This window comes from Aythya ferina (assembly GCF_964211825.1).
Source record: "Aythya ferina genome assembly, chromosome: 8".
NCBI lineage: Eukaryota > Metazoa > Chordata > Aves > Anseriformes > Anatidae > Aythya > Aythya ferina.
The window spans coordinates 27,701,367-27,726,717 of NC_140304.1; the positions used below are offsets into that span (position 1 = coordinate 27,701,367).

The window sequence follows — 25,351 nt, forward strand, 5'->3', positions numbered from 1 at the left end:
CCAGTGCTCGTAACTCAGACTTACCATGATTATCCTTGCAATTTATATGAAGAAGGGAAGGTGATCATTTTGGGGGGTGAATGAACTAATTTAATCAGAGCAAAAGTCTTTGAATGAAGTTCCTTAGAGAAAGTTGGTGTTTTTTTGAACATGAGAACAATTAGCAAGATAGTGAGAGCACTTTCCAGAAGTAGAAAGTCTGTCTGCAATTCGAAATGAGTAAAGTTGATCTACAGAAAGATAATTTGATTTTCAGAAGGTGTAACAGCTAGGCATAAGTGTCAGTGTAAGTCAAACTCAGTAGTATTCTCAGTAAATTCACTTCATTGTCTTTAAGAGCTTTCTGCCAGTTCAAATAAAGATCTACCTTTTTGCTTGAACAGTTAGTACCATCTCTTTACTAATACTCTTATCTACCTCCTGATGCTAGGAATGGTGGGTGAAAATACCTTATTTGCTTACGTTAAAGAATCAAATGTGTATACTTCTCAGTGATACTATTTAAAACTTCGAGGCAGTGAGTTGCCTAAATAGTTGATGCGCTAGTTAAGCTACAGCCCACGTCAAGCATACATTTTACCAAAACCAACAACATTATGAAAATGGCCAAGTTCACTTGAGCATACATGCAACTTTCAGTCTGTACTAAGACCATCTCAAAGTGCTCTGTGAAAAATCTTTTATTAGATGTTCTGAGGACAGTCACTTACTGAAGTTTACATTTCCGAAGTACAGCCGTGTGAAAAGTAACTCCAAGGAAACTGTCTCTGATGGTTACAGCTCCCTCATCAATAAGCATACCAAAGTTTACGAGCGGAATGAACGTTAGCATTTCACAAATTTATGGGTAACTTCATAGATTCCAACAGATTCCTTTGTTTTTTCATCATAGTCATTCCAATCCTGTAGGAATTAAGATTTCATAGTATTAGTCACAGACGATAGATGGCAATAGTGTCTAAATTTGACTGTAATTCAAACTGAAACTAAGCCTTACTCAAAGTTTGGGTCCTAAAGATTACACAGTACTTCCTGCAGAAATGTTACCTACATTCTAATTTCTGAGAGAAGCAAGAGCACTGCCCTGAAATTAAACAAAATTCAGTATCAGTGTTTTTATTTTAAACTTTTTTTTTTTTTAATGTAGTCCACAGCCTGTAGTGGACAAAATGGCAACCACGGCAGATGAAAGGATTATCTATCATTTACAATACCCTAGTCACGTGGCTCAGCAGACAAGCAGATCCCTGCCAAGTAGGATACAGGGGAACAGATTTGACCTTGAGATTCTTGCTCACAGTCAAGGAAGATTTGTAATGCTGGAGTCATTATCCTGCGCTTTGAAGGAGTGTCTTTATCTTACTTTTTAAGATCTCTGTGCAGAGGAAAAAGTACAGATATTGTAGAGAAATCACTTCACCACTCTGAATCACCCCAGCCACTTAGTATTGCAGGTGTTTGCTCTTTGACATTTCTGATGACTTAAAAGTTGCATTTATACCTTTGTCAGCTCTTGAGATTGAAAATACGTACTTCTAAAATGAAGCTGTTAGTCATGCTGGTTATTCACAGTTGTTGTAGCTTCTCTATCTGGTTACAACCTTCCCGTACCTATATGAAAGCATAAAACTAGCCTCTTGTATGTGTAAGTTCTGTATTTGGACTATTGTCTTAAGGAAAGAATGCTAGATAATTAGACTCACTAATGAAACTAAGACAACGTACCTTTTCTAACAAGTTTATGTCATTAAAAGGTGTACCAGACTCTGCACCTTCAGCAGCAAACCCTGCCTGCAAACACAAACAAATTGGGAATAAGTTTGTAAGAAAAAGCTGTAGCAAGAAAATAATAAATATAATCATTGAAATGTTTAAAGAAAGTAACAGCATGTTTTTATTTTATTTCTTCTAGATTAGGTAGGAAAAATAGCCAAGCTGTTTCAAGGGTCAGTATGACGTTGTGATCCTGTTTGTGAAGTGGGCAATTTTGACCTAAGCAACCACAATGTAAAATTAAGACAGGACTGCTCTTCTGTTTTTCCTCCCCAAAAGGTACTTTTAAGAGTTATAAATAATCTTAACCTTGAATTTTTACATTCATCTAGCAGCATCCAAGTACTAATAGCTTTAATTTGTGTTCAGAATCTGTATAGGCATGATGTGTGGAATAGCTTTGTGATAAACTCACTGCAAGAAAACAATAGAAAGAATACAAGGAAAAGTTAATAGTTTTGGCTTAAACATCATCAGAATCCAAGCCACTCCAGAAAAGGAAGTGGCCTGTAGTGCATTTAGGTACTAAAGTGATTAGCAAGCCTTGAGTGAAAGGAGGATCAGTTAGCTGACTGAACAGATCAAGATACCCAAATAGTCTTTTAAAGGGGAAAGTTCATCACTGTTGCTACTGTTCCTGTTTTTAAAGAAGTGAAAGAAAAGATAGCACTAGCACAAGGAAGTAAGCAAGCATATCAATGATGTATATAACACAAGGAAGATATTTTTTCTGATTTTCTGTAAACCATCTGTTATTTTAGGGCTTACAGTAATCAAGCTGTAAATTAAGTTCTACTAGTTTTAAAAGTAAATTTAAAAAGTCTTAACCATCTCGGTAGCATACAGGAAGGTTTCTTATACTGCCATTTCTAACTGCAGAAGTGACTGTGAACTGACAAAAAGCAAAGGTTTTCAGCAGGGGATCTGCATGAGCATTTTTGATAAAGAAATCCCCAGACATTTAACTGTGTAGGAACATGTGAAATAAGCCACAATATTGTAAAATATTTGGGGATTTGAGCAGAGGGTTAAGCATTTGGGAGTTAAGCAGACTACAGAGTGTAGCAGACATGACAAAAGGAGAGCTATCTGCAAGGTGTGGTGTGAATACATCCTTTATATAATTATCGGAAGCCCATCTCAAGGGAATTGCTATGGGTTAGGAGGAAGATCAGCATCAAAGGACAAAAATGGAAAGCTGCAGTACAGAACAAAGACTAGGAAAGTAAAAGAAACCCAGCTTTTTCTACCTGAAGATATCCACCAGCACTCCAAGGAGCAAGAAGCCATGTGACTGGAATTACAGGCTCCTGTACCGGACACCCCCAGGGGGACTTGCATTCTTACAGCTTTGGTGTCAGGGCAGACCCATTTAATCTTTGCTGAAGGGACCTGAGAAATGCAGTGACTCGTCTACCCCCTGCTGACTGGCGAAGGACCAGCAGTTAAAGCATCTACACTGAAGAAGCAAAAATCGCTCTGTTGACTTTAAAACACAAAGTACTGTCACACTTTTTTTTTTTTTTCTTTTTAAGCAATGTAACTATTATTTTTGGCACAAAGCAAAGAAGCTGAAAAAGATTTAAGAGAAATTTTATAAAACTTATATTTTTTAGTTGAAGCATTCAACTGAGGGACAGGAACAGGAAAGTAGCTAAACTATCCTTAAGTAAAACCAATAATTATGTATCAGATTCACAGTAGATGTATCTATGTAAGCATGTTAAAAAGAAAGATAAGGAACTGCAAAAAAAAAAAAATGTCCTTGCCCATTATTAGAAGTACCTTGTTTGAATATGTTGTTCAAAGTAGATAGAAGAAGAGGTTTCAAGTCAGAGAATCAAAGGATACTCTCTCTTTAGACTCATTTTATTTTTTTAGGAAAACTACTACCAGTTTGAATAAGAAACACAAGTATTAACGCAGTCTAAATTGACTTCACATGTGGTTGTATTATGTTCACATATATATGTGTGTATATATATACAAATGCTATGGCCAGTCCTGTTTAGTGCTAGTCAAGAGCCAGTCCTAGGACTGCAGAGAAGTGAGGCTGGCTTGGATCATGCCAAATACAAAGCAGTTTATAAAACTAAGGAACTGCAGAGCCTGTTTACCTGCTCAGCGATTTAAGTGTACTCTCTAGCAGAGTGCACAGACCAAGCTTTGAGAATATTACTTTAAAAGCTTTATTACAGCTGTGAAGTCTTTGTTCCGCAGATAAAAGTAAATTGACAGAACACAGATCTGTAAGCATCTCCTGCATCTGTAGACTTTCCGTAGATTTTACTCAAAGTGCAAGTTCCTAGGTCTGGCTGCAAAGCTTTCAAAAAGAGATAAGCTAAGAACCTTGCTGTTCCTCAAAGGGAAACAAACAAGCAAAAAATGGAAAATGAAGACCTCCTCCTGCAGCACAATGCAGTGATGATTTCATTTATACCTAATCCCCTGTACTATCAGCTTTTTTGTTCTGTTTGTTAGGATAGTGTCACAGTCTGAGGGAAGGATAAAAGAGGTTTATATTTGTCAGTCTATTTACACCTAATCCGACCGGAATAATAGGTTAAATATAGCAGGGAGTTAGCTTGCATACAGCATGACCATGCACAAGCAAGTGAATCACTGAGGACTGGTTTGGCCACAAAGATCTCCTTTAACTGTAAACCCTGAGATGTGCTTTGCAACAGCCTTCAACTGCCATCTTCAGTTTTGGTATGAACAAGTTTCCAATAGAAAAATGCCAATACTCAATACTCAATTACAGGTTTGGTGATTTCAAATCTAAAATAAAATTTATTTAGAGGCCATATACTGAAAACTGTTCATAACTGGAACTTTGTTTACTCTGTGTAACATACCAGTAACCAAAGAGGAGCTCTCCTGAAAGTGCCTAGCTAACTGTGCACTCCTGTGATGCCCATTTGGAAAGACTCCCTTTTGTAATGCTCCCAGACCTTTCAGATCAGTTCAGATGATCAGTGATGAGTTACCTGTAAGGCAATTTGAATGCCACTCCAAGGGGAGTTTAATTTTAGATTTAGATACTTTTTTTTTAGTCACTGGAACCTAAGTACAAAACAATTCCAGAGTTGTTCATGTTAGCTGTTTGTGGTTTTTTTTTTTGGAGATGAATAAACTAAAAGAACTGCAGAGAGGAAGAAAAACTGGGGAGGTCCAGGACATTTCAGGAAGAGCAGCAGTGTTTCTAATAGTATATTTTTTAGAGGCTGTAAGTGGTCTTAAAACTGAGAAACAACTCATGAATAAGAACTCACCTGTGGCTGAAAGTCAACTGGTTCCAGACCTCGGCATTCAAACTCCACTATTGTCTTGAATTTCTCACTGTCTTCAGCCTGTAGTTGAGTCAGAATACCATTAATTTTCAGCTAAAAAAGTTTTCAGAGAAAGACAGTGACAAGTATTAGTCTAGTAATGAACTGCTTTTAAACTGCGGCACTGTCAACTCTGATGTTCCAAGTGACAGCAAAATCCTAGGGCTTGCTTAATAGTTTGCAATTAACTACAATTTCTTAATCTGCCACAAGGAAGCCTTCAAATATGGATGCTACGTAATTGTCTGTGATTTGAGTGGTACAGTTTTGTGTTTTGCTTATGAAATGCATCATGGATTATTCTATATTTGACACTTAAGTGGAAGGGGTAAATAATTACCAAGCTACTGTTAACTGCATTTTTTTTTTTCTTAGACTGTGTACAGGAGTCTAAAACAGACAATTTTCTATCAGGTGAACATCTCTACCTTCTGTGTTCTTAAAAGAGGAATGCAATGATACAGCAAAAACTCAAAATACTATTAATATTTATCTTTCACTTAATATATAAAAGAGAAAACAAACTTACATTGTAAGGTTTGATCGTCTGACTTAAAATATCTATAAAGAAAAGATACCAGAAGTATAACAGTGAGTGACATTACGTCTTCAGGGTTGTGCACAAACCAAGTACCAGCTTCTTCTCCTTTCTTAAAAATTTCCTTATAAAAAGTAATAGAAACAAAGTAACCAAGCAGTTCTTAGAGTTGTCCATGAAAAAGTAGAATTTACTTTTTCCTCACTTCTCCTGGGAAGTTTATTTTGCATTGGTAGGGTATCAAAATGGCATAAAGAAAAAGAAATTGCAATGTATGCTTTTGTAAAATGACGTTAAGGGTACAAGTTTTGTTCATGCAGAAACCCAAGCTCCCCAGAAGGCCTGAGAGCCCATCAACTGCAAGACCAAGACCATAGGTCACTATTGTACAGTTTTTTGTCTACCTATCCCTAGCTCCACCCCCAAAGCTGCCTTTGTAGAAATTGTATATAGGGCACAGAGTAGCAAAGAGCCTGCAAGTAACTCTCAAAACTGTTTTGTGCATTTCATGCAAATTTTAACTAGTAGCGTAGTCCATCCTATATTTTTCTAACATGTTTCCTTTCATGCTATCATCATATGTACTTATGTATCTTTATAATGCTGCACTTCAATCCCAGTAGACAGAAAAAATTAGTTAGAGAAGGTTGAAATGGACAGAATGCAATGGAAAAAATAGATGTGAGGGCCCAACCTACTTGACCATCTGTAGCTAGCATCTCTTTAAATCAAAGTAGAATCTCAAAAGGAAGAAGAATAGTAATCCAGCCATTTGCAAACAGTACCAGTTTTCAAGCTAAAAAGAGACTTTGATTTCAGGACCTACTTAACAAAAACTGACATGTGGTATTAGAAGTCTATACTTGTGATAAGCAGCAGGTCTCAGTATCATTCCTTATATTTATTTTAAAATATTTATCTAGGAGGCTAAGACTTAGAATCCAGTGGGATTATTTTCTCTGGGAAGGTGAAGTGTATAAACCTTTCTTTTACTGCTCCTCATAAAAACAGGACGTTATGCAGTGAGACTGAAAGGCAAAAAGCTTATTGTGTAACAGGTAAAATGCATTTGCACTCAAGGGTATAGCTTGAATGGCTGGAAACAGGCTTACTTCTGTGTGAAGACAAGCACGTACTGGGTAGGAAATACCTCTCCGATAATGGAAATGTGGTTTATTTAGGGATATAATCCCTGTAACCTCCCAACCCACTCCTGCCTAGGACATTCCAAGGCTGGACAGATACTACCTCCATAAATGTTTCTGCCCCTTTTTTTTTTCATAAAGAACAAGAAGCGCTTCATCTCTCTCCTGTCACTTCTTAGGAAAAACAAAAGTAGCACTAATATTTAACGTTATCGATTAAGATTATTTTGCCTATCACATTTAGAGAACCAAGTATTTTAATAGCTTGTATTACTGCTGTTAGTAGCAGAAAATAACTTGCTATTGTTAGTTTTAGCAATATGCTGCAAAATTGTTCCTACTATCCCACCATGTGGACCTAACTTCATTTTTTTTTGATGACCAGCTGACCTTCCTATGGCCTTCATGACCATGACAGCAAGTGTGTGCCTGCTTTGAGGTCAAATGTCAGCATACTTGGAAAAAAACAGCACACCTATCATGCAAAAATTAGGACTAAAAAACAAACTTAGAGAAAAAATATAAAGTGATTGTTTCTTAAATTTCTAAGCACGTACCAATGGAGTTCTCCCTGGAGCACAGCTTGCATTTCTGCACCATAGTGGCACTTCCTCTGCCTCCTTTCAGGGGAGCACTGTCCTACAAACCATGACAATGGAGACACCATTTTTAATCGCATTCTAGCTGAGCCACTAGAAGCCTTGGCAAAGGTGAAATAGGTGTTTTTTTTTTGTTTTGTTTTTACAAAAATGGTCTCAATATTTTAAAAATACTGCACTGAGAAGGCGTTTTTAAACTAAAGAGACATGTAATTCAGAAAGCTGTGATTATTAAGGAACAATTCTGTTCCAGCTTTAAAATCCTGAATAATGATAGTTATGTTCTGTCCATATATATAGGCATGTTTGATTAAATCAAAATGTGTTCTTAACATTTAATGTACAACAAAGATGATTATTCCTTCCTAATAACAAAACCTTCTCCTATCCATGACAAATTTTATTCTGCTTTTTCAGTTTCCAAATGCTCATTTGACATGCTTAACTCCCCTTAAATAATCTAAACTTCTCCATAAACATTCCATCATCATCAGAGAAATGTTCTACAGGCACAGGTTTATTCTAATATCACTTCAAAATATGTTATCAATTGATAATTCTACAGAAAGGAGGCTTTTCAAAGCAGACTGTCACCATTCTAATAGCATATTTCAGTTAAATCTCCAATTATTTTTGAATATGAAATATGACAGCATTTCCTGGATGCATATAGCTACTATTTACTATTTTTTCTAAAGTGCAGATTGTCACATCTAATACTAATGTCCACTGCATGTGAGTGGCAGGTTTGTTTCCTCATTTTTGTTCTGAAGCAGGTTGTAAGAGGGAAACATACCATCAATCGCAGGTACTGCCATTTTTCAGAAACTTCTCCACAGTTCCCACATTTCAGCTGAAAAACAAAAAACAGAATGAAAAGGTGCCAATAAGTAGGGAGTCGGAAGCTGAAGAAGCTGGTGTGAACCCTCAAGATTCACAAACCCCATTTGGTGGCTGAGAGGAGCCCGAGGTGGGTGTCAGCTGCTGCCGACCACACAGCCCCACAGATTGCACCAACCTTGCAGGTATGCCCACAGCAGGGGTCTGTCCTTCCACACGCTGGGTGCAAACCATGGTGTAACGCAGTCACTGAGCACAAGGTGGGAATGGCACATCCTGCCTTTATTGCAGTTACCAGCAGTGGTTATCAGGATTAGCAACCACCTCAACGATAGAGGCCCTAATGCTTCAAGTTAAGGCTTTTTATTATTATTAAATAATTGTACTAATATACAATATCATGTATGTGTTATGAATGTATATCTATACACCTACACCACCATATTTTGTTGCTCTTGTAGCAGCCTGCTTGCACTGTGTGGAAAAAAAACAACTTTTAAGCTCACCCCACTGAAACTGACATTTAATGCCAGACGCCCCGCTGCGTAGGCTCGCTGGCTGCGCAGCATTTAGCGATAAAAGTTTTTTTCCCTGCCCCTGAAGCCCCCGAGGCCGCCCCGCACCTTGAGGTACCAGCGGAAGTCCTCGCCCTCGGCCCGCAGGCGGGTGATGTTCTCCAGCGTGGCGCGGAGCTGCAGCCCGATCCTCTGCAAGGGGAAAGGCAGCGACAGAGGCCGTCAGCCCGGTATGGCCCTGCCCGGTCCGTCCCGGCCCCGCTGCGGCCCCTACCTACCCCCATGGCCCCGGAGGGTGCCCCGCAGCCCCCCGCCGCTCACGGGACGTGCCGCCCTGCAGCCCCCGCTGCCAGCCGACAGCTGCCCCTCACGCCGTCCCGCCTCTCGCGGGAGCCGCTGCGGGTTTAAAGCCGCTCTTGGGTTTTTTTGAGTGATTTTTTTTTTTTTTTCACCCTCCCCTCAGTGCCCTCAGTCAAGCTGGCGGCCGCCTCCCGGTGATCTCTGCCGGGCTGAAGCCGAAGCTGCCCTCAGCTAAGATGGCGCTCGCCGGCGCTGCCCGTCACCGCCCCGCAGGCGGGAGGCTGCGGCCGGGGAGGCGCGGGGTGCCGCCAGGAGGCCCTGCCAGCCGGGCCGGGCGGGCACGGTATGGGGTGAGGTGGTTTTGCTTTTTCCAAGACATTTGGGCGCAGTCTGATGTAGGAAGAACAGGAGGAGGTGCGAGGGTGAGGGAGGGCGCAGCTCGGCAGAGCTGGTGTGGGGAGCACCCTCAGAGCCCTGCTGGGGCTTGGGCGGCCGGAGCTGCCTCACCTGAGGGAAAGGTGAGGGAGGTCCTTGGTAGAGAAGTGAAAGAGTGAGATGAATTTTAATAATTAACATAGATACACGCCCTACTTTTTTATTTTTTTTTTTAGGAAACGGCATCTTCAGCTTTTTTGACCAGAATGCAGATTTTGCTTCAAAGTTCCTACTTTTTTAAGACAAAAAAAATCAAGCAATGTGGATCTTGGCTATAGAGGATCTCCAGGTACTTTACAGTATTGCCAGACACAGAACTAAATTTATGCCTCAGGTAAGGCTTCAATAAATAGCCCTTGAAGAATGATCAGCTATTACTAAACTAGAACTACTTCTCTCATGTTCCATATATTATGCTGGAAAAAGTCTGTAAGTTCATTTATCAGAGCAAAAGCTTGACCAGAGTTAAATTAGAGCTGCCCTGTCACAGATGAAGGTGCTAGTAAATCCTTATCACATTTTGATAAGATGCCCATTACACCAGAAATATCACTCAGAAGAAACACTTGAAGTTAGCACGCCTCATGTATGTCAGCTAGAAGTTTTATACAAGTTTCGCCATGCTTCCAAGCTCTCATCTTGCAGCAACTTTCTTCTGCCTTCAAGCTTAATTGGGAAGTTATAAACGTGACAGTTCCCCCTTACTCACCATAAGGTGGGCACCAGCAGATGTCAGACTGCCAGAGACGCAGTTCAAGTTCATATTTATAATGAAAGCCATCCACCTGCTTCATAAAGTGCTTTCCAAAAATTACCACTTTAAAGTTGAGACATATGTTTGATCCTCTAAATCTGTCAAGCAGTTCTGCACAAAGGGCGTACTAGTCTAGAACTTAACTAAATACATTCCACACTTTTAATTTCAGTTAGTCTAAAATTTTAAGGGAACATGGATGGAAGTCTTGGTGCCTGGATGGACCTTGCACAGTCTATTGTCTACTTTTGCTCTAAAGGCAGGCAGCACTCACAGCAGGAGTTTATTATAGTTTGTGTCTTTGCTATAGCCAGTCATCATCTGCTTTAGTTTTTTTGAACAGGTGAGCTGGCTTCCCTGATTTCCGAATTGGGATAGTAACACAAATTTATTGTCTGCTGTTGTATAGATTAAAAAAATTAAATACAGCTTTGTGATACAAATGAAATAACATATCCTGAACATAGCAGGATAGTGTTAGGAAGTCAGTTTATCACCAAAGGGTTAGGAAGTCAGTTTATCACCGAAACTTAAATTAAAAATACAGATCTCACCATTTTATTACGACAGTCACTTACAGTTTGTAAAAAAAATTCTAACATACATAAAAGTTTCAGATCTGAAGAAGCAAGGAATTGAAAAAGCATCCCTCCCTCTCTCCCCCCCTCCCCCCCCTACAGACACCGTAATACAAACTTCAATTTGTTTAATTTAAATTGGCTTAATCTTGAAATGTAGTCCAATAAGACTGAAGACTAGACACTTAAGGTCCTGGACCAGGTAGTAGAATACTCTCAAGCCTTCTGGATCCCTGCAGTGCACAAGAAGGAAAAGAAAAAAAAAAGATAAGTTCTAAGAGAACAGCCTTTAGACTATAGCATATTTTAGCAAAATTTTTTAGAGATAGTCTTAGACATAACAGACTCATTTCATCTGGCACTGACAAAACTTACAAACCTGGCGTGCAGAATGTTTTAAGTCTTCATAGTACATACACAGGCCAATGACAGTTCAGAGTCTGAATGTCTAACAGGCATTCTCACAGTAAGCTTAGCTGTTCGCTGAATTTGGAAGCATGATGTCAAGTAATGACACTTGGTTAATTATGCTGCAACACAGAGCACTTGTACTTTATATTGTTTCAAACTACAAGCCAGTTCCGGGTGACACAAGTACCTAATAACTAGCAAGTTCTAACATAGATATCTACATTTAAAAAAAAGGCAGTAAAAAAGCAGAATACATACTTAGATTGGTTTACATCGATGAGTGAACCTATTTTTGATGTGGTAAAGGAAATGTGCTCATCACCAATTACTATTTCAAGCTCCTACAAAGTAAAAGATTATAATGTCAAATTAGTACATTGCAGTATTAATTACAGAAAAAAATATTTTGATGTCAAATTACTACATTGGGCTATTAGCTACAGAAATATTTAAGCAGTGAGATGAAGGCTTTTTCGTTTTTATTACAAGGATACTGAACACATTATGTTTGTGAATCCTTAACTCTCACAATGAGATTGTGATTTAGACAGCGCCCAAGTTTTAAAATAACATTCATTTACCTCTTTGCTAGAAAGAATGCTGACAGAAAAGCTCAGTTAGATAACACCTGAGAACAGGAGCTGCAGTGAGAGCAGACACCGACCTGCCGGCCCACCCTGTCGGGAGGAGGCCACAAAGCATCATCTTCTTTAGTGATTTCGCTGTCATCGATTATCCTCTTCAGCTCCTCCATCACGCTCTTGTGGACGTAGGCCTGAAGGCGACACCCAGCATGAAAACCCCGCTGTATCCCACCCCACCCCAGCCCACCCCTCACCAGTCCCTTCCCCTCACCTCCTTCCTGATCATCACATCGTTCTTGTAGTTGCTGTTGTTGGCGTAGCGCAGTTTCCCTGCCGGCAGAAGGCCACACACGTTACCCACAGCCCCGACACCCCCGGGGGTCCCCCCCCCTTCCCTCCCTCGCCTCACCGTCGGGCCTGAACTCGAATTCGAGGAACTCGTGGCCGAACTTGCCCTTGTGCCCCACGTAGTAGCGCAGGTAGAAGTCGCTCGCCATGCTCCCGGCACGCAGCGCGGCCCCGGCGCCGCCCGAGCGCGTCATGGCGCCCGCGTCCCCCCCACCCCCCGCCCCGCGCCGCCATTGGCCGCGGGCGCCCGGCGGAGCGGCCGCTGCGCCCCCCTGCGGCAGGGCCGGCGCCTGCAGCCCTGAGGGTCCCCCCTCTCCTCCTCCTCCTCCTCCTCCTCCTCCTCCTCCTCCTCCTCCTCCTCGTCGCCCCGCTGCCGCCATGCTCCCCAAAACCGAGCCCAACCGTGGCGACCCCGCCATCGCCACGGCCCCCGGCGACACGAAGCGGTACAGGTGAGGGGCGCTCCCCTCACGCCGCCGCCCCAACGGTCGCTCGGCGCCGGCTCCTGTTCCGGGCGCTGCGGTACCTCAGGGCTCAGCCCCAGGGTACGCGGCAGTTTTGGTGCAGAATTTACCACAGCGACAGCCCGTGCAGTAGTTTTCTGTAAAGTAGTAACCTCTAGGTGCTCTTTTGTGGCGGTTAAGTGCCAGGTTGGGATGCGTTTTAGGACTTTGCTGGACTAAAATAACGGAACAAAGCATTTGCCTCTTTTTTTTCTCATTTAACTGCTATTTGCTTGGACCTACAGACACTAGTCACTAGGCACACACAAAATAAAGAACAATTCACTGTAGGCTCACCAAGACTGAGGGGAAAAAAAAAAAAAAAGAGATTGAGAAGTTAAGAGTATTCAAGGGTCGCACTTGGCGTGATCATGGACTCCTAGTGCCATTCACTCTGCAGTAACAGGTCAAGCATCTTCTCTGCCTCAGTTAGACTGTATTTTATTTTATTTTATTTTATTTTATTTTATTTTATTTTATTTTATTTTATTTTATTTTTTACTTTGGGCTACGAGCCTCACAGATTCTACATTTTTTTTTTCACTATGTTGCCCAGTTAATTAAATTGAAGTAATTGTTTTTTATCTGCTGTTATCTAATTTTTATCTAATTTACTCACATAATATGATTCTTTCCCCTCAGTAACATGTTTTTGTTGTTGTTTGGAAATGTAATTAACAACAAAAACCAACAATTTGACAAAAAAGTTTTTCTGCTTTCAAGTTATTCTTCATTCTTAGCAGATCTTCGGTGACATTGTTCTAGAAAGAGGATATGATTCAGTAGTCTAGAACAATTACAGATAAAGTAGAACTCAGCTCTTCTTTGATGATTTAGATGTTTTAAGGAAAATTTACATTGCCCGTGTGATTGATTTCACAGGTATATCAAACTACAAAATGGTTTGCATGCATTACTTATTTCCGATATCAACAATGTGGAGGAAGAATTTGCAGAAGAAGAGAGTAGTGCAGAGTCTGAGATTGAAACTGATGATGACAATGACTCAGGAACAGACAGCGAAGATGACAGAGAAAATTCTGATAACAAGGACGATGAGAAAGTTAAACCTGAGGAGAGTCCCAGTGATTCAGATATGGAAGTAGAAGGGTTAGCAGTAGAAGAAGCATGGACAGAACCAACAGGAAAGAAAGAGGATGATGAAAGTACAGAGAAAATGGTATATATTTATGCTAGAGATTTTAACAGTTTTGGAGTTGCAAATCCTGCCCAGCTTGGAAAGCTACCTCAGTAACCTATTCTGGAGTCCTATTTGTCAGCATACTGTTTTTCTTTAGTAGTTCAGTGCCCGGCGTTCTTGTCCAGGTTTGAGCCTTTACTGCTCTTGTTCCTGGATTCACTGTTTGCTGAGTGATTTCCCCAAGCATAGCAACAAATTAACAATGTTTCTATCTTCCCTCCTTCCCCCTGTTTGTTTGTTTGTTTGTTTTTCTGGATGAATTTCAGTTACTTCCTTGTCTGATCATTTGCCTGCCGGATAAAATTAAACATTTTTCTTACAAATTGTTGCAACAATGTACAATGTGTTTTCTTCCCAGTCTGCTGCTGCCCTTTGTGTTACTGTTGGCAGTTTTTTTGACCCTGAAGATTTGCCTGGGCTAGCACACTTTCTTGAACACAGTATGTATCATTTTTCATGCTAGGCTTTCTTTTCAGTTTTGAGCTTTCACACTGATTTTGACTTTTGTATCAGTTTTGTTGTAATCTTAATATTTTTTACAAATCAAGCTGTTTGTGTAATTTTTAAGTGAACTCCAATTTTAATTCTGGTGTGGCTTGATGTGTTTAAAAATAGTGGCCTGATGTGAATAACAAAGTGGTTATATAGTCAAATAAACTTTAATTTTCCAATGTATGAAAATAAAAAGAATATGAGCATATGTGTAAGATACAACTCTGCTGAAATGTGTACATTTCTGTATTTGTGATGAGTAATGATATTTAAATATCATGTGAGGGTTTTGTGAACTCTAAATAGTTTTGTTAAAATTAATCCTGTTCATTCACATTTTTTTTTCCCCTTTTAAATCAAATGCATATTAAGGCTATGGTAATTACTCTATCAAGTCCTTCTGAAACCTTTCTTTCTTGCTAGTATCTCTAACAATTTCCTTGTATGAAACCTGTACTAGTCACACACCCTTAAGTGTTCAGAGCAAATTTCAGCCTCTTATCTGTAATAAGAAGTTATTGACAGATAATAAGACGAATGACATCTTCAGAGTTCTGCCACGTGTCATTAAAAAAGTGAAGACATCAGCCCATCTTTTGAAGTTAGCCATTCATCCAGGTAATGGTGGTTGCAGAGCAATGATACAGTGTGTTGTCACAGATTTTCTGTGCTTATTTTAGAGGACTATGAGTTCTTCCTGTCTTGCTGATCTGTAGATGATTTGATTTTTCACTGAATGGACTGAGATGTAATTCTTTGTTTCTTATACTTCTTTCAATTTTAGATTTGATGAATTATATTAATTTGTGTGTTTGCATGTATATCTGCTTGGGTCAGGTTTTTTTTTTTTTCTTTTTTTTTTTTTCTTTGAGTGTTATACTGGAAATGAGCTGAAGACAAACACACTTGAGTTCTGCTTATAAGACAAAAAATATTTTAAATCTTATTTCTTGTATTCCTAAATAATTATTGTCTTCCAGAGTTTGTAACTTTATTCACCACCATGAAAGGAATCAAATTCTACCATCTAAATAAGAATTTACTTGATTTTAAAGAGTTTTAATTCCTTTTTACAGAAGTTCAAACTGTGAGGCACACAGCAAAAGAGGACTGGGCTGTGAACTACTCATAATTTCCAATCCTGTTTCTTTCATTCACTGGTATTTCTGGGGAGTTTAAAGTATCCAGATGAGAATGGGTTTGATGTGTTCCTGAAGAAACACGGTGGCAGTGAAAATGCTTCAATTGATTGTGAGCGAACGGTTTTCCACTTTGACATCGGGCAGCAATATTTTAAAGCAGCACTTGATAGGTAATGTGGTCACATTAAATAAATCATTACTTAGATTAAAATACATTATGGCAGTGTGTATTTGTGTAAGGAAAATGAATTAGGTGTTTCTATTTCCATGTTTTGGTCAGATTTAAGTTGGAACTTCTGAACATCTTTTTAGGGGTTAGTTCTTCTGAACATCTTCTTAGGGTTAATTATTGCCATTATTAATTTATTACATTTTTCAGTTCCCCAGTGGAGAAGTACTTTGAGAACCTTCTTGCAGTCTGTTCCTTTCAAATGTGGGTTTATTTAGGTTGCTGCGGAGCATTGAGTACCGTGTGATTAAGCCTTCAGATGTACATGTAAAGGTTTTCTTTATTCAGGCTAGTGTCATTGCCAGTATCTCTTGTAAGTTGGAAGTAATAATGTTTCTCTCTTTCCAGCAGGCGAAATGAAAATATTACCATTTTTCTTTCTGCTTTAGATGGGCTCAGTTTTTCATTCATCCATTAATGATCAGGGATGCAATAGACCATGAGGTTGAAGCTATTGACAACGGTAAGAGTAATATAATTGTAATCTCTCTTTTCTTGAGATTCTCAGCCTGAAGTTTGTGAGTGCAGTATTTAACCAGCATACTTTCATATTCAATGTTACAAATTCTCATTTATGTTTAGAACTTCACTTCAGAAGTAACTTGTATTTAACATCTGGGTCAGTGGAATTTTATGATTTCCCTGAACTTCTTTGAGCCTTCCTTACATCCATACTTTAGTGGTAAAGGACACTTAGAGTTTGTCATTAAGAACGGTGAGATGTAGTGAGTGTAGAGCAGTATGAGTAAGACTGCATGGAGGACAGTCTTCATGAAAGCAATAGTATATTCTATTAGAAAATCAGAATTACCGTTTGTTTTGAAGTAAGGCAAACTTGCTCCGTAGAAGCACCTCAAAAGGCATTAATGAAACAAGACAATTTTGGCGAACTGAAGTAACAATAGGTTAAAGGTGTTCACTAAAGGAATTATAAAAGTTTTTTTATTGAGATTTCACAATATATGAAGAGAGGTTGAAGAGTGTCAGCTTTAAAATAAATGTTAAATCACTTTTCTTCTTGTATTGTACATTACAGTTAGGAATACCGAAAATATTAAATCTGGCCAGGTTTGACTAGAAGATATATTTGACTTCAGAATATACCTCAATTTTTTCTTTGTTAAAATTATGTTGTCCTTTTATTGGAATATTGCCTTGAAACCAATGACAATACTGTTCAAATTCTTTAACAGAGTACCAGTTAGCGAAGCCCTGTGATACAAACAGATGGGAGCTACTACTAGGAAGCCTTGCCAGACCTGGGTATCCAATGAGAAAGTTTTTCTGGGGTAAGTTAAATGACTGGGACAAAGGCATGCTCGCCCTGCTGGGCTTAGTAGCTTGGGCTATTGAATCAAAGCTCCCTGTATCTTTTCCATCACAATAAAACTCCCTGTCATTCTGTTAACTATGGCACCTTTTTGGTAAAAGTTTTGAGTTCTTCTCCAGTCTTTTCACAACTTATCTGGCTATAGATATTAACCAAAATGTATTCATTCAAGAAAATATTGTTCTTTTGGAATGTCAAGGGGTTCCTTATAAGTAAATTAAGTAGTTTAAAATACTGATTTATTGACCAGAGTTTCATGGGTTTATCCAGACTCTTGGTAGTAGCTGTATAAATGTGAAATGTTTTTTATTTTTTCAGGCTTGAACATTTAAAATCACATTTTTTATGCTGCCTAGATTTCCATTTATTTTACTGAATTTCCATTCTACAAAATATCTAAAAGTTAGCCCTTGAGCAGAAGAGTCCTACCAATACAGAAATAGCTAACTGATTGCTTTCTTAACTTTTACAGGTAATGCAGAGACATTAAAACACGAGCCTAAAAAAAGTAACATCGATATTTATACAAGGTTGAAGGATTTTTGGCGGAACTATTATTCTGCTCCTTATATGAACTTAGTTGTTCAATCTAACGGTAATACGAGATATAAGCTTTGTATATTCCTCCTAAGTAATTTTCTGTTTTGACTTAAGCTTTTTATGAGAGAATGACTCTACCGTAATTGTCTAAATTGTTTTATAAACCTTTTTGGGAATACCAGTGCTTAATGCAGTGTTGTTTATATTATCGTGTTGGAATGAAAATCAAACCAGAATGTAAGTTATCCTGAGAACTGGCATTTAAATTTCTCTGATAGTTGGGAACCAGCTGAGTTCTGTATTTTAATTTTAACGTATTTTATAATGAGAGAATTTTCTGGGTAAGATAATTTTTTTTTTCTTCTGTGTGGGTATTAGTTGTTTTATCTTCTTAAAATAAATATCCTGTTTGATAGCATTAGAATGGATAGCATATTGCTAACACACAGTTTGGGTTATCTTGACGCATTCATTATCAGAAGTCATAATACAGTTAAATGCATTGGCTTAAGGTTTTATTTGTGAAAGACAGAAATGTGAATTGTAGTTCTAGTTCTAGTTCTTCAGCTAAAAGCTGAAAAGCAGATTCAGATCACAAGAAGTGATCTGTATCTGAAGACAGTATCTATATAAATATACGTATCTTTAGTATTATTACTTTAGATATATAAGGGGTGTAGTATAAGAATATGCATATTAAATCTTGATACTGATTTATTAGTTTGTTTATTTGCTTGTTCTGGTTTATTGTAAGAGAAGCAAAATTTACATGATTTTCATTTCTGACTTATGGAGAACAAGTACCTATGGGGCGTGGTGAAGCTGGAGAAATCAGATGAACATGCTCTGAATATTTCTACTTGGTTCTTTCATGTATCAATGTATGTGGCTGAAAGCTCTAATAACCCTACTTTGGATCCCTAATTTAATATAGTTTTAAGTTTGCAAGATTTATGAATTGCTTTTACTTTCCTGAAAACATGCTTGTGCCCTTTGAAAAGATGTATTTCTGCTTTTTTTTTTTCTTTTTTCTCCTCACTAGAAACTTTGAACACTTTGGAGAATTGGGTGACAGAAATTTTTTCACAGATTCCAAATAAGTAAGATTCTTTTTTGATATTTCTCATATCTGTAAAACTAGGTTCTAAGCATGCAAAATTGTATGCAGTTGCTTTTCCTTGTATCTACAGAGGTTTTGATTCTTATTGATCATCTTATTATTTTCACCGACTAAATTAAGACAACATTGTCTTTAGAAGTTAGTAAATTCATAAAATGTTTCTTTAATGTGTATTTGATAGCATTTAGTATGTTCCATAGATCATTGTTACACTTCTGTTCCTTCTGTAGTTACAGGGAAGATAGTTATATCTCATGTGAATCTCTTTGTGAATTTAAATGAAGTTGTTTTTTTTTTTTTTTTCTCATTTGAAAAGTGAATCTGTTTGGTTCTAACCTGTTTGTTAAGTCAGCATTAGAAGCTGGAGTGTAGTCCATTGTATTAAAATTTCTAGCCTTGAAAAGTAACAGGGATGTGGTACAAATGAATCCAAATCATTATATTTTATTTTCACAAATTAAGAAATTAAATATTATTTATTTAAATTATTTTTGTTTATGGTGGAATTGTTACTTCAACTTACACATTATATTATTATGGGAGCTTGTTTCCAGTGGTTTCTTCTGAGATACAGAAAGAATCTGGTACATCTTGACTGAAATTAGCCTTTGTGAATTGTCCTCTCAGTAGTTCCCACAAAATATTGGTGTGACATAAGAGGTACCTTATGTCAATGCCCATTTCAAGCTCTTCAGTTAGAAATTGGCTAAGGGCTTTATTCTATCCACATATTTCTGTGGAAGATGATTTTTTTTATACAAATCTGCTAAAGTGTTTGAAGGTTCCCCCAGATGGCAGGGAGCAAAGGTATTTATTTAACCTTTAGCCCACAAGCTTCCCATAGGGGAGGGAAGGCTGTACATCTGAAATAGTCGAAGGTATGTTGAAAATATTACCTCTTTAATTGGAATGCCTAGGTTCTGGTCCATGTTACTTGAAAGGATATCTTAGGTCTGTTGAACAGTTCAAGATGATACTTCAAAGCTGGGCTACTAAGCAGCTACTGCTTGCTTGCGTATAATAAACATTGTGCTATTTTTTTTTTTCTTTTCTTTGAAGTGGTTTACCAAAACCAAGTTTTGATCATCTGACAGACCCTTTTGATACACCAGAATTTCACAAACTTTATAGAGGTGAGAGACCTGGGACAGTGCATAACTAACAGAAACTTCAACATTTTACCTTTAGAGACACGTTCAAACTGCACTGAATGGACCTCATTCAAGCTCTCTGTTATTCTTTGACAAGAATTTGAGTTAGATTTTCTTTTTAATCTTTTTACCTGTGCCTACATACCTTTTAATTGTTCTTGTATTTCTTTTTTCTTTGATTCTGATATTTGGTTCTTTCGTTTTCTGTTATTCTCTAAGAAGGAAACTAGTCTAATAGGTCAGGAAATCCAAACATAAGGCTTCATTGGCAAACAGGCAGAGAGACCTCTGTTATGTCCCGACTTCTCACAGAAAACTGCCAGACCTTCCTTGCTCCCTGCATGCATCAGATTTTCCAGCGTCTACAGCCATTTGAAAACTTCTTTCAGGAAGAGTACATTGCTTTCCTCATGCATAGATAATAGTACCTTCAAGCAGTCTTTGATCTGGTGGATACAGAAATACCATCCATTGCCTGTGCAATCCTTATTTGTAAAACCTTTGTGTAATTTTCAGGGTTCCCTAGCAAGAAGCAGGCAAAGGCTCAACTTTCAAGAGAGCCCTTGCAGAGAGACTTTATATGCAGGGGATGAGTTAAATTCATTCAGGGTTGCCATAGCAACCATTTCTGCTGTATCCAGAAAAAGATTGCTTTATCAGTAAGCACACCCTTTCACAATACCCGTCCTTCACTTTTGTTCAGGGGTCTCATAGCTATTAGGAGCAATAGATAGGCAGGCCTCAAATTAGCAGTGTCTTATACTCTCTTGTACATCTTTGATCACTAATGCTCTTCCTCGTCTAAACGTATACCAGTACGTATACGCTCCACCTCTATAGTTTTTGGCAAGAGACTGCCCCTTCCATATTGCATAAGGGCATATAACTTCAGATTCTGGGGTTTGAGCACTATTATTTATAGCTACATAATACAATTCTCAGTCCTGCTACTCTTCAGTCCACTTCCCCTGATTGCAAAGGATTCTTGTTCACTTTTTGCAAGAGCCTGCTTTGTTGTGCAAAACTGCTCACCAGCCCCTAGGAGCTGTCAGATTGGTTCTGTGTCACGTTGCTGGCAATTTCTCAGTGATAAAAAAGAAAACAGGAGTATGGAAACCTAAACTGAGATGAAAATTATGATATTGACTGCAATAAACTAATCCCCTTCAGAAAGTGAGGGAGTTATTTCTCTGCATATGGATCTCATAACAAAGTGATTTGACTCTCTCACAGATAATTATACTTTATTTGCAGAAAGTCAGGATTACTGTGACTATCCTATTAAGCCATGGGATAGCATATAAGCCATACCTATTGACAATGGTTTAACAGAGCAGTGGATGGTAGTTTAATGAATTAGTGAGTATATTTGATGTATTTCCACATGCACAAGTGCATATGCATTTTTTTTCTTCATCAAACAGATTATCTTGCTAACAGATGGTTCTTGGGATTAAAAGTATTGGAAATAATAACACATTTCTATTTTCAATGAATAAATGTATTTTACAGTTGTCCCGGTCAGTAACATCCATCTGTTGAATATTACTTGGGCACTGCCCCCACAAGAGAGAAATTACAGGTAAAGTGATGTTTAGACTTTCATTACATTAATTATGTAATTATCGTTAATTTACATTATATATAGATTTCATGCTGTTTATAAAACAGTTTGTGTTGGGAAGCCAATAAATGATCAACAACTCATCTCATGGTAATACCGCAAAACAGAATAATTTCAGGTAATATATTTCATGCTACTGGTGCTTTGAGAATAGCATCTAAAATAGTGTTCAGTAAGGTAAAATAAGGTAAAAGGTTTTTCTTGTTGTTTCTTTTTATTTTGGAAGCAAGGATTATGTGGATTTTAGTTGCCTTTAATAAAGATACTAGTAAAGATATTACTTTTCTGAAGTATATTGGAGACACTTCCACTTATAATTTCTTCATTTTGTTATTACTTTCACTGACAAGCACTAGGAACTAGATCAACAAAGGGTTTAGTGTGTGGCACAATTTGACACCTGCAGTGTATGTGTTTGAATCACCTCCAGTGGCCTTTAAAACTGGAGTTAGGGGTCTGGGTTCTTTCCTTAGCAAGGTGATCCAAAGGACTTTTACACAAACTAACACAGAGCTCATCAACAGAGACTACAAAGCAGAACTGTATGTCTGAAATCTCAGTTATGTACCCGAACTGTGACAGCAAGTGAGATCTTTCCTACAGCTCCAAATCTGGAGTCTGAAAACTATTAGTGATAACTGGCACTAGAAGTTCTCTATCAAAGAAAAGTGGAATGTTCATTCTTTTCAAATTTTCAAAGATTTTTTTTTCTTTTTGCATTATAACTGTCACCTAATCATTTTTCTAGGGTAAAGCCACTGCGCTATATCTCCTGGCTGGTAGGACATGAAGGCAAAGGCAGCATTCTCTCTTTTCTTAGGAAAAAGTATGTATTTTGTCTTTTTAAAGTGTGCAGCAGGGAAAACAATATAATTTACCAAATTTTAAACAATGTCCATAGTTAGTTTTAATTTTTACCATTATGATGTGATTTAAGTGATGCAAAACACTCAATTAAGGTACCATATGTGTTTTTACTTCTAAAAACAACAATTATAACAGGAAGATTTTCTGACTTTGTTAACATATTCATGAGTATATGTTGCCCTTGTTCTAAATTAAAAATATATATTTAATATTATGATATGTTGAATGTAGTCTGGAAGGATGCCCGCCTTGCAGATTTTTAATTTGAACATATTTGACATTGTAGAGAGAAACATCTCTTTGGCTTAATCAGTTAGGATTAAATTTTAAAGCAGCTTTCACTGAACTGAGATAAACTTTAACAATGAGGTGATACTTCAGGGAAATTTTTAACTGGAGTAATTAAGACTGGATTTAACTATTCAATAGGCTTTGGGCTGTCGCCTTATCTGGAGGAAATACTGAGACAGGATTTGAGCAGAACTCCATTTATTCTATCTTCATGATTTCTATTACTTTGACTAGTGAAGGTTATGAGCATTTCTATGAGGTAAATTTCATTGTAATTTCAATATCACAGAATCACAGAATTTTCTAGGTTGGAAGAGACCTCAAGGTCATCGAGTCCAACCTCCAACCTAACGCTAACAGCCCTCCACTAAACCATATCCCTAAGCTCTACATCTAAGCGTCTTTTGAAGACTTCCAGGGATGGTGACTCCACCACTTCCCTGGGCAGCCTGTTCCAATGCCTCACAACCCTTTCTGTAAAGAAGTTCTTCCTAACATCTAACCTAAAACTCCCCTGGCTCAACTTAAGCCCATTCCCCCTCGTCCTGTCACCAGGCACGTGGGAGAACAGGCCAACCCCCACCTCTCTACAGCCTCCTTTAAGGTATCTGTAAAGAGCAATAAGGTCACCCCTGATCCTCCTCTTCTCCAGGCTGAACAAGCCCAGCTCCCTCAGCCGCTCCTCATAGGACTTGTTCTCCAGGCCCCTCACCAGCTTCGTCGCCCTTCTCTGCACCCGCTCAAGCACCTCGATGTCCTTCTTGTAGCGAGGGGCCCAAAACTGAACACAGTACTCGAGGTGCGGCCTCACCAGAGCTGAGTACAGGGGGACGATCACCTCCCTAGCCCTGCTGGTCACGCTGTTCCTAATACAAGCCAGGATGCCGTTGGCCTTCTTGGCCACCTGAGCACACTGCTGGCTCATATTCAGCCGACTGTCCACCATCACTCCCAGGTCCTTCTCTGCCTGGCAGCTTTCCAACCATTCCTCTCCCAGCCTGTAGCTCTGCTTGGGGTTATTGCGCCCCAGGTGCAGGACCCGGCACTTGGCCTTGTTAAACTTCATGCAGTTGACCTCAGCCCATCGGTCCAGCCTATCCAGATCCTCCTGCAGAGCTTTCCTACCCTCAAGCAGATCGACACACGCACCTAACTTGGTGTCATCTGCGAACTTACTGAGGGTGCACTCGATGCCCTCGTCCAGATCATCGATGAAGATATTAAAGAGGACCGGCCCCAGCACCGAGCCCTGGGGGACGCCACTAGTGACTGGCCTCCAACTGGACTTGGCTCCATTCACCACGACTCTTTGGGCCCGGCTATCCAGCCAGTTTCTAACCCAACGAAGCGTGCGCCAGTCCAAGCCAAGAGCAGCCAGTTTCTTGAGGAGAATGCTGTGGGAGACGGTGTCAAAAGCCTTGCTGAAGTCAAGGTAGACCACATCCACAGCCTTTCCCTCATCCACCCAGCGCGTCACTCTGTCATAGAAGGAGATCAGGTTCGTCAGGCATGACCTGCCTTTCATAAAGCCATGCTGACTGGGCCTGATCGCCTGCTTCCCCTTCAAGTGCTGCATGATGACTCTCAGGAGGATCTGCTCCATGAGCTTTCCTGGCACTGAGGTCAAACTGACAGGCCTGTAGTTTCCTGGGTCTGCCCTCCGGCCCTTCTTGTAGATGGGCGTCACGTTTGCTAGCCGCCAGTCGATTGGGACCTCCCCCGATAGCCAGGACTGTTGATAAATGATGGACAGCGGCTTGGCCAGCTCCTCTGCCAGTTCCCTCAGTACCCTTGGGTGGATCCCATCTGGCCCCATCGACTTGTGCACATCTAAGTGCCGTAGTAGGTCACCAACCAGTTCTTCATGGATAATGAGGGCCACATCCTGCTCCCCATCCCCTTCCACCAGCTCAGGGTACTGGGTATCCAGAGAACATCCGGTATTGCCGCTAAAGACTGAGGCAAAGAAGGCATTGAGCACCTCCGCCTTTTCCTCATCTCTTGTAACTAAGTTTCCCCCCGCATCCAGTAAAGGATGGAGATTCTCCTTAGTCCTCCTTTTTGTGTTGATGTATTTATAGAAACGTTTTTTGTTATCTTTAACGGCAGTAGCCAGATTGAGCTCCAGATGAGCTTTGGCCTTCCTAATTTTGTCCCTGCACAGCCTCGCTACTTCTTTAAAGTCCTCCTTAGTGGCCTGCCCACTTTTCCAAAGCTTATAAACCCTCTTTTTCCTCCTAAGATCAAGCCACAATTCTCTGTTGAGCCAGGCCGGTCTTCTTCCCCGCCAGCTCGTCTTTGGGCACGTGGGAACAGACCGTTCCTGCGCCATTAAGACTTCCCTCTTGAAGAGCGCCCAGCCTTCCTGGACCCCTCTGCCCTTCAGAACCGCCTCCCAAGGGACTCCACCAACCAATGTCCTGAGCAGCTCAAAGTCAGCCCTCCGAAAGTCCAATACAGCGGTTTTACTGGTCCCCTTCCTGGCCTCGCCAAGAATAGTGAACTCCACCATTGCGTGGTCACTCTGCCCTAGACAGCTCCCGACGATCACGTCCTCCACCAGTCCTTCTCTGTTTGTGAAGAGAAGGTCTAGCGGGGCACCTCCCCTGGTAGGCTCACTAACCAGCTGCGTCAGGAAGCTATCTTCCACGCTCTCCAGAAACCTCCTAGACTGCTTTCTCAGGGCTGTGTTGTGCTTCCAGGATATGT

At 39.6% G+C, this 25,351-nt stretch overlaps 4 protein-coding genes across 6 annotated transcripts in view; 2 read left to right on the forward strand and 2 right to left on the reverse strand.

Moving 5' to 3' along the window:
* Window positions 1-662: 662 nt before the first annotated feature.
* Window positions 663-9,292, reverse strand: CZIB (CXXC motif containing zinc binding protein). Of its 3 annotated transcripts, XM_084528445.1 has the most exons (9): window positions 9,021-9,292; window positions 8,851-8,934; window positions 8,184-8,240; window positions 7,346-7,427; window positions 5,635-5,666; window positions 5,049-5,126; window positions 1,726-1,791; window positions 1,534-1,611; window positions 663-903 (listed from the first exon to the last, which is right to left on the reverse strand). In XM_084528445.1, the coding sequence occupies exons 1-8, from the start codon at window positions 9,024-9,026 to the stop codon at window positions 1,567-1,569; spliced, it is 450 nt and encodes a 149-aa protein (XP_084384571.1). In that variant the 5' UTR covers window positions 9,027-9,292; the 3' UTR covers window positions 663-903; window positions 1,534-1,566. The 3 variants fall into 3 exon arrangements, with proteins under 3 accessions (XP_084384571.1, XP_084384570.1, XP_084384572.1); XM_084528444.1 differs by lacking the exon at window positions 1,534-1,611 and having other exon boundaries at window positions 9,021-9,282; XM_084528446.1 differs by lacking the exon at window positions 1,534-1,611 and having other exon boundaries at window positions 8,861-8,934; window positions 9,021-9,281.
* A 1,474-nt stretch (window positions 9,293-10,766) lies between these two features.
* Window positions 10,767-12,352, reverse strand: MAGOH (mago homolog, exon junction complex subunit). Its single transcript, XM_084528442.1, has 5 exons — window positions 12,214-12,352; window positions 12,076-12,134; window positions 11,885-11,995; window positions 11,479-11,561; window positions 10,767-11,042 (listed from the first exon to the last, which is right to left on the reverse strand). Exons 1-5 carry the CDS (start codon window positions 12,344-12,346, stop codon window positions 10,943-10,945), a joined length of 486 nt encoding a protein of 161 aa, XP_084384568.1. The 5' UTR covers window positions 12,347-12,352; the 3' UTR covers window positions 10,767-10,942.
* LOC311440503 (uncharacterized protein) lies at window positions 12,345-14,563 on the forward strand (the record flags this gene model as incomplete). The annotated part of the gene is made up of 2 exons (XM_084527505.1): window positions 12,345-12,604; window positions 13,538-14,563. 2 exons carry the CDS (start codon window positions 12,345-12,347, stop codon window positions 13,908-13,910), a joined length of 633 nt encoding a protein of 210 aa, XP_084383631.1. The 3' UTR covers window positions 13,911-14,563.
* A 945-nt stretch (window positions 14,564-15,508) lies between these two features.
* LOC311440504 (nardilysin-like) overlaps window positions 15,509-25,351 on the forward strand; it is a gene marked incomplete at its 5' end in the record, with an annotated part of 33,841 nt that continues 23,998 nt past the window's right edge. Inside the window, 9 exons of the mRNA XM_084527506.1 lie at window positions 15,509-15,660; window positions 16,109-16,182; window positions 16,913-17,008; window positions 17,522-17,644; window positions 18,632-18,689; window positions 19,769-19,842; window positions 21,373-21,442; window positions 22,233-22,310; window positions 22,781-22,901. Of these exons, the coding sequence (XP_084383632.1) occupies window positions 15,509-15,660; window positions 16,109-16,182; window positions 16,913-17,008; window positions 17,522-17,644; window positions 18,632-18,689; window positions 19,769-19,842; window positions 21,373-21,442; window positions 22,233-22,310; window positions 22,781-22,901 (846 nt within the window). The remainder of the gene's footprint in view (window positions 15,661-16,108; window positions 16,183-16,912; window positions 17,009-17,521; window positions 17,645-18,631; window positions 18,690-19,768; window positions 19,843-21,372; window positions 21,443-22,232; window positions 22,311-22,780; window positions 22,902-25,351) is intronic.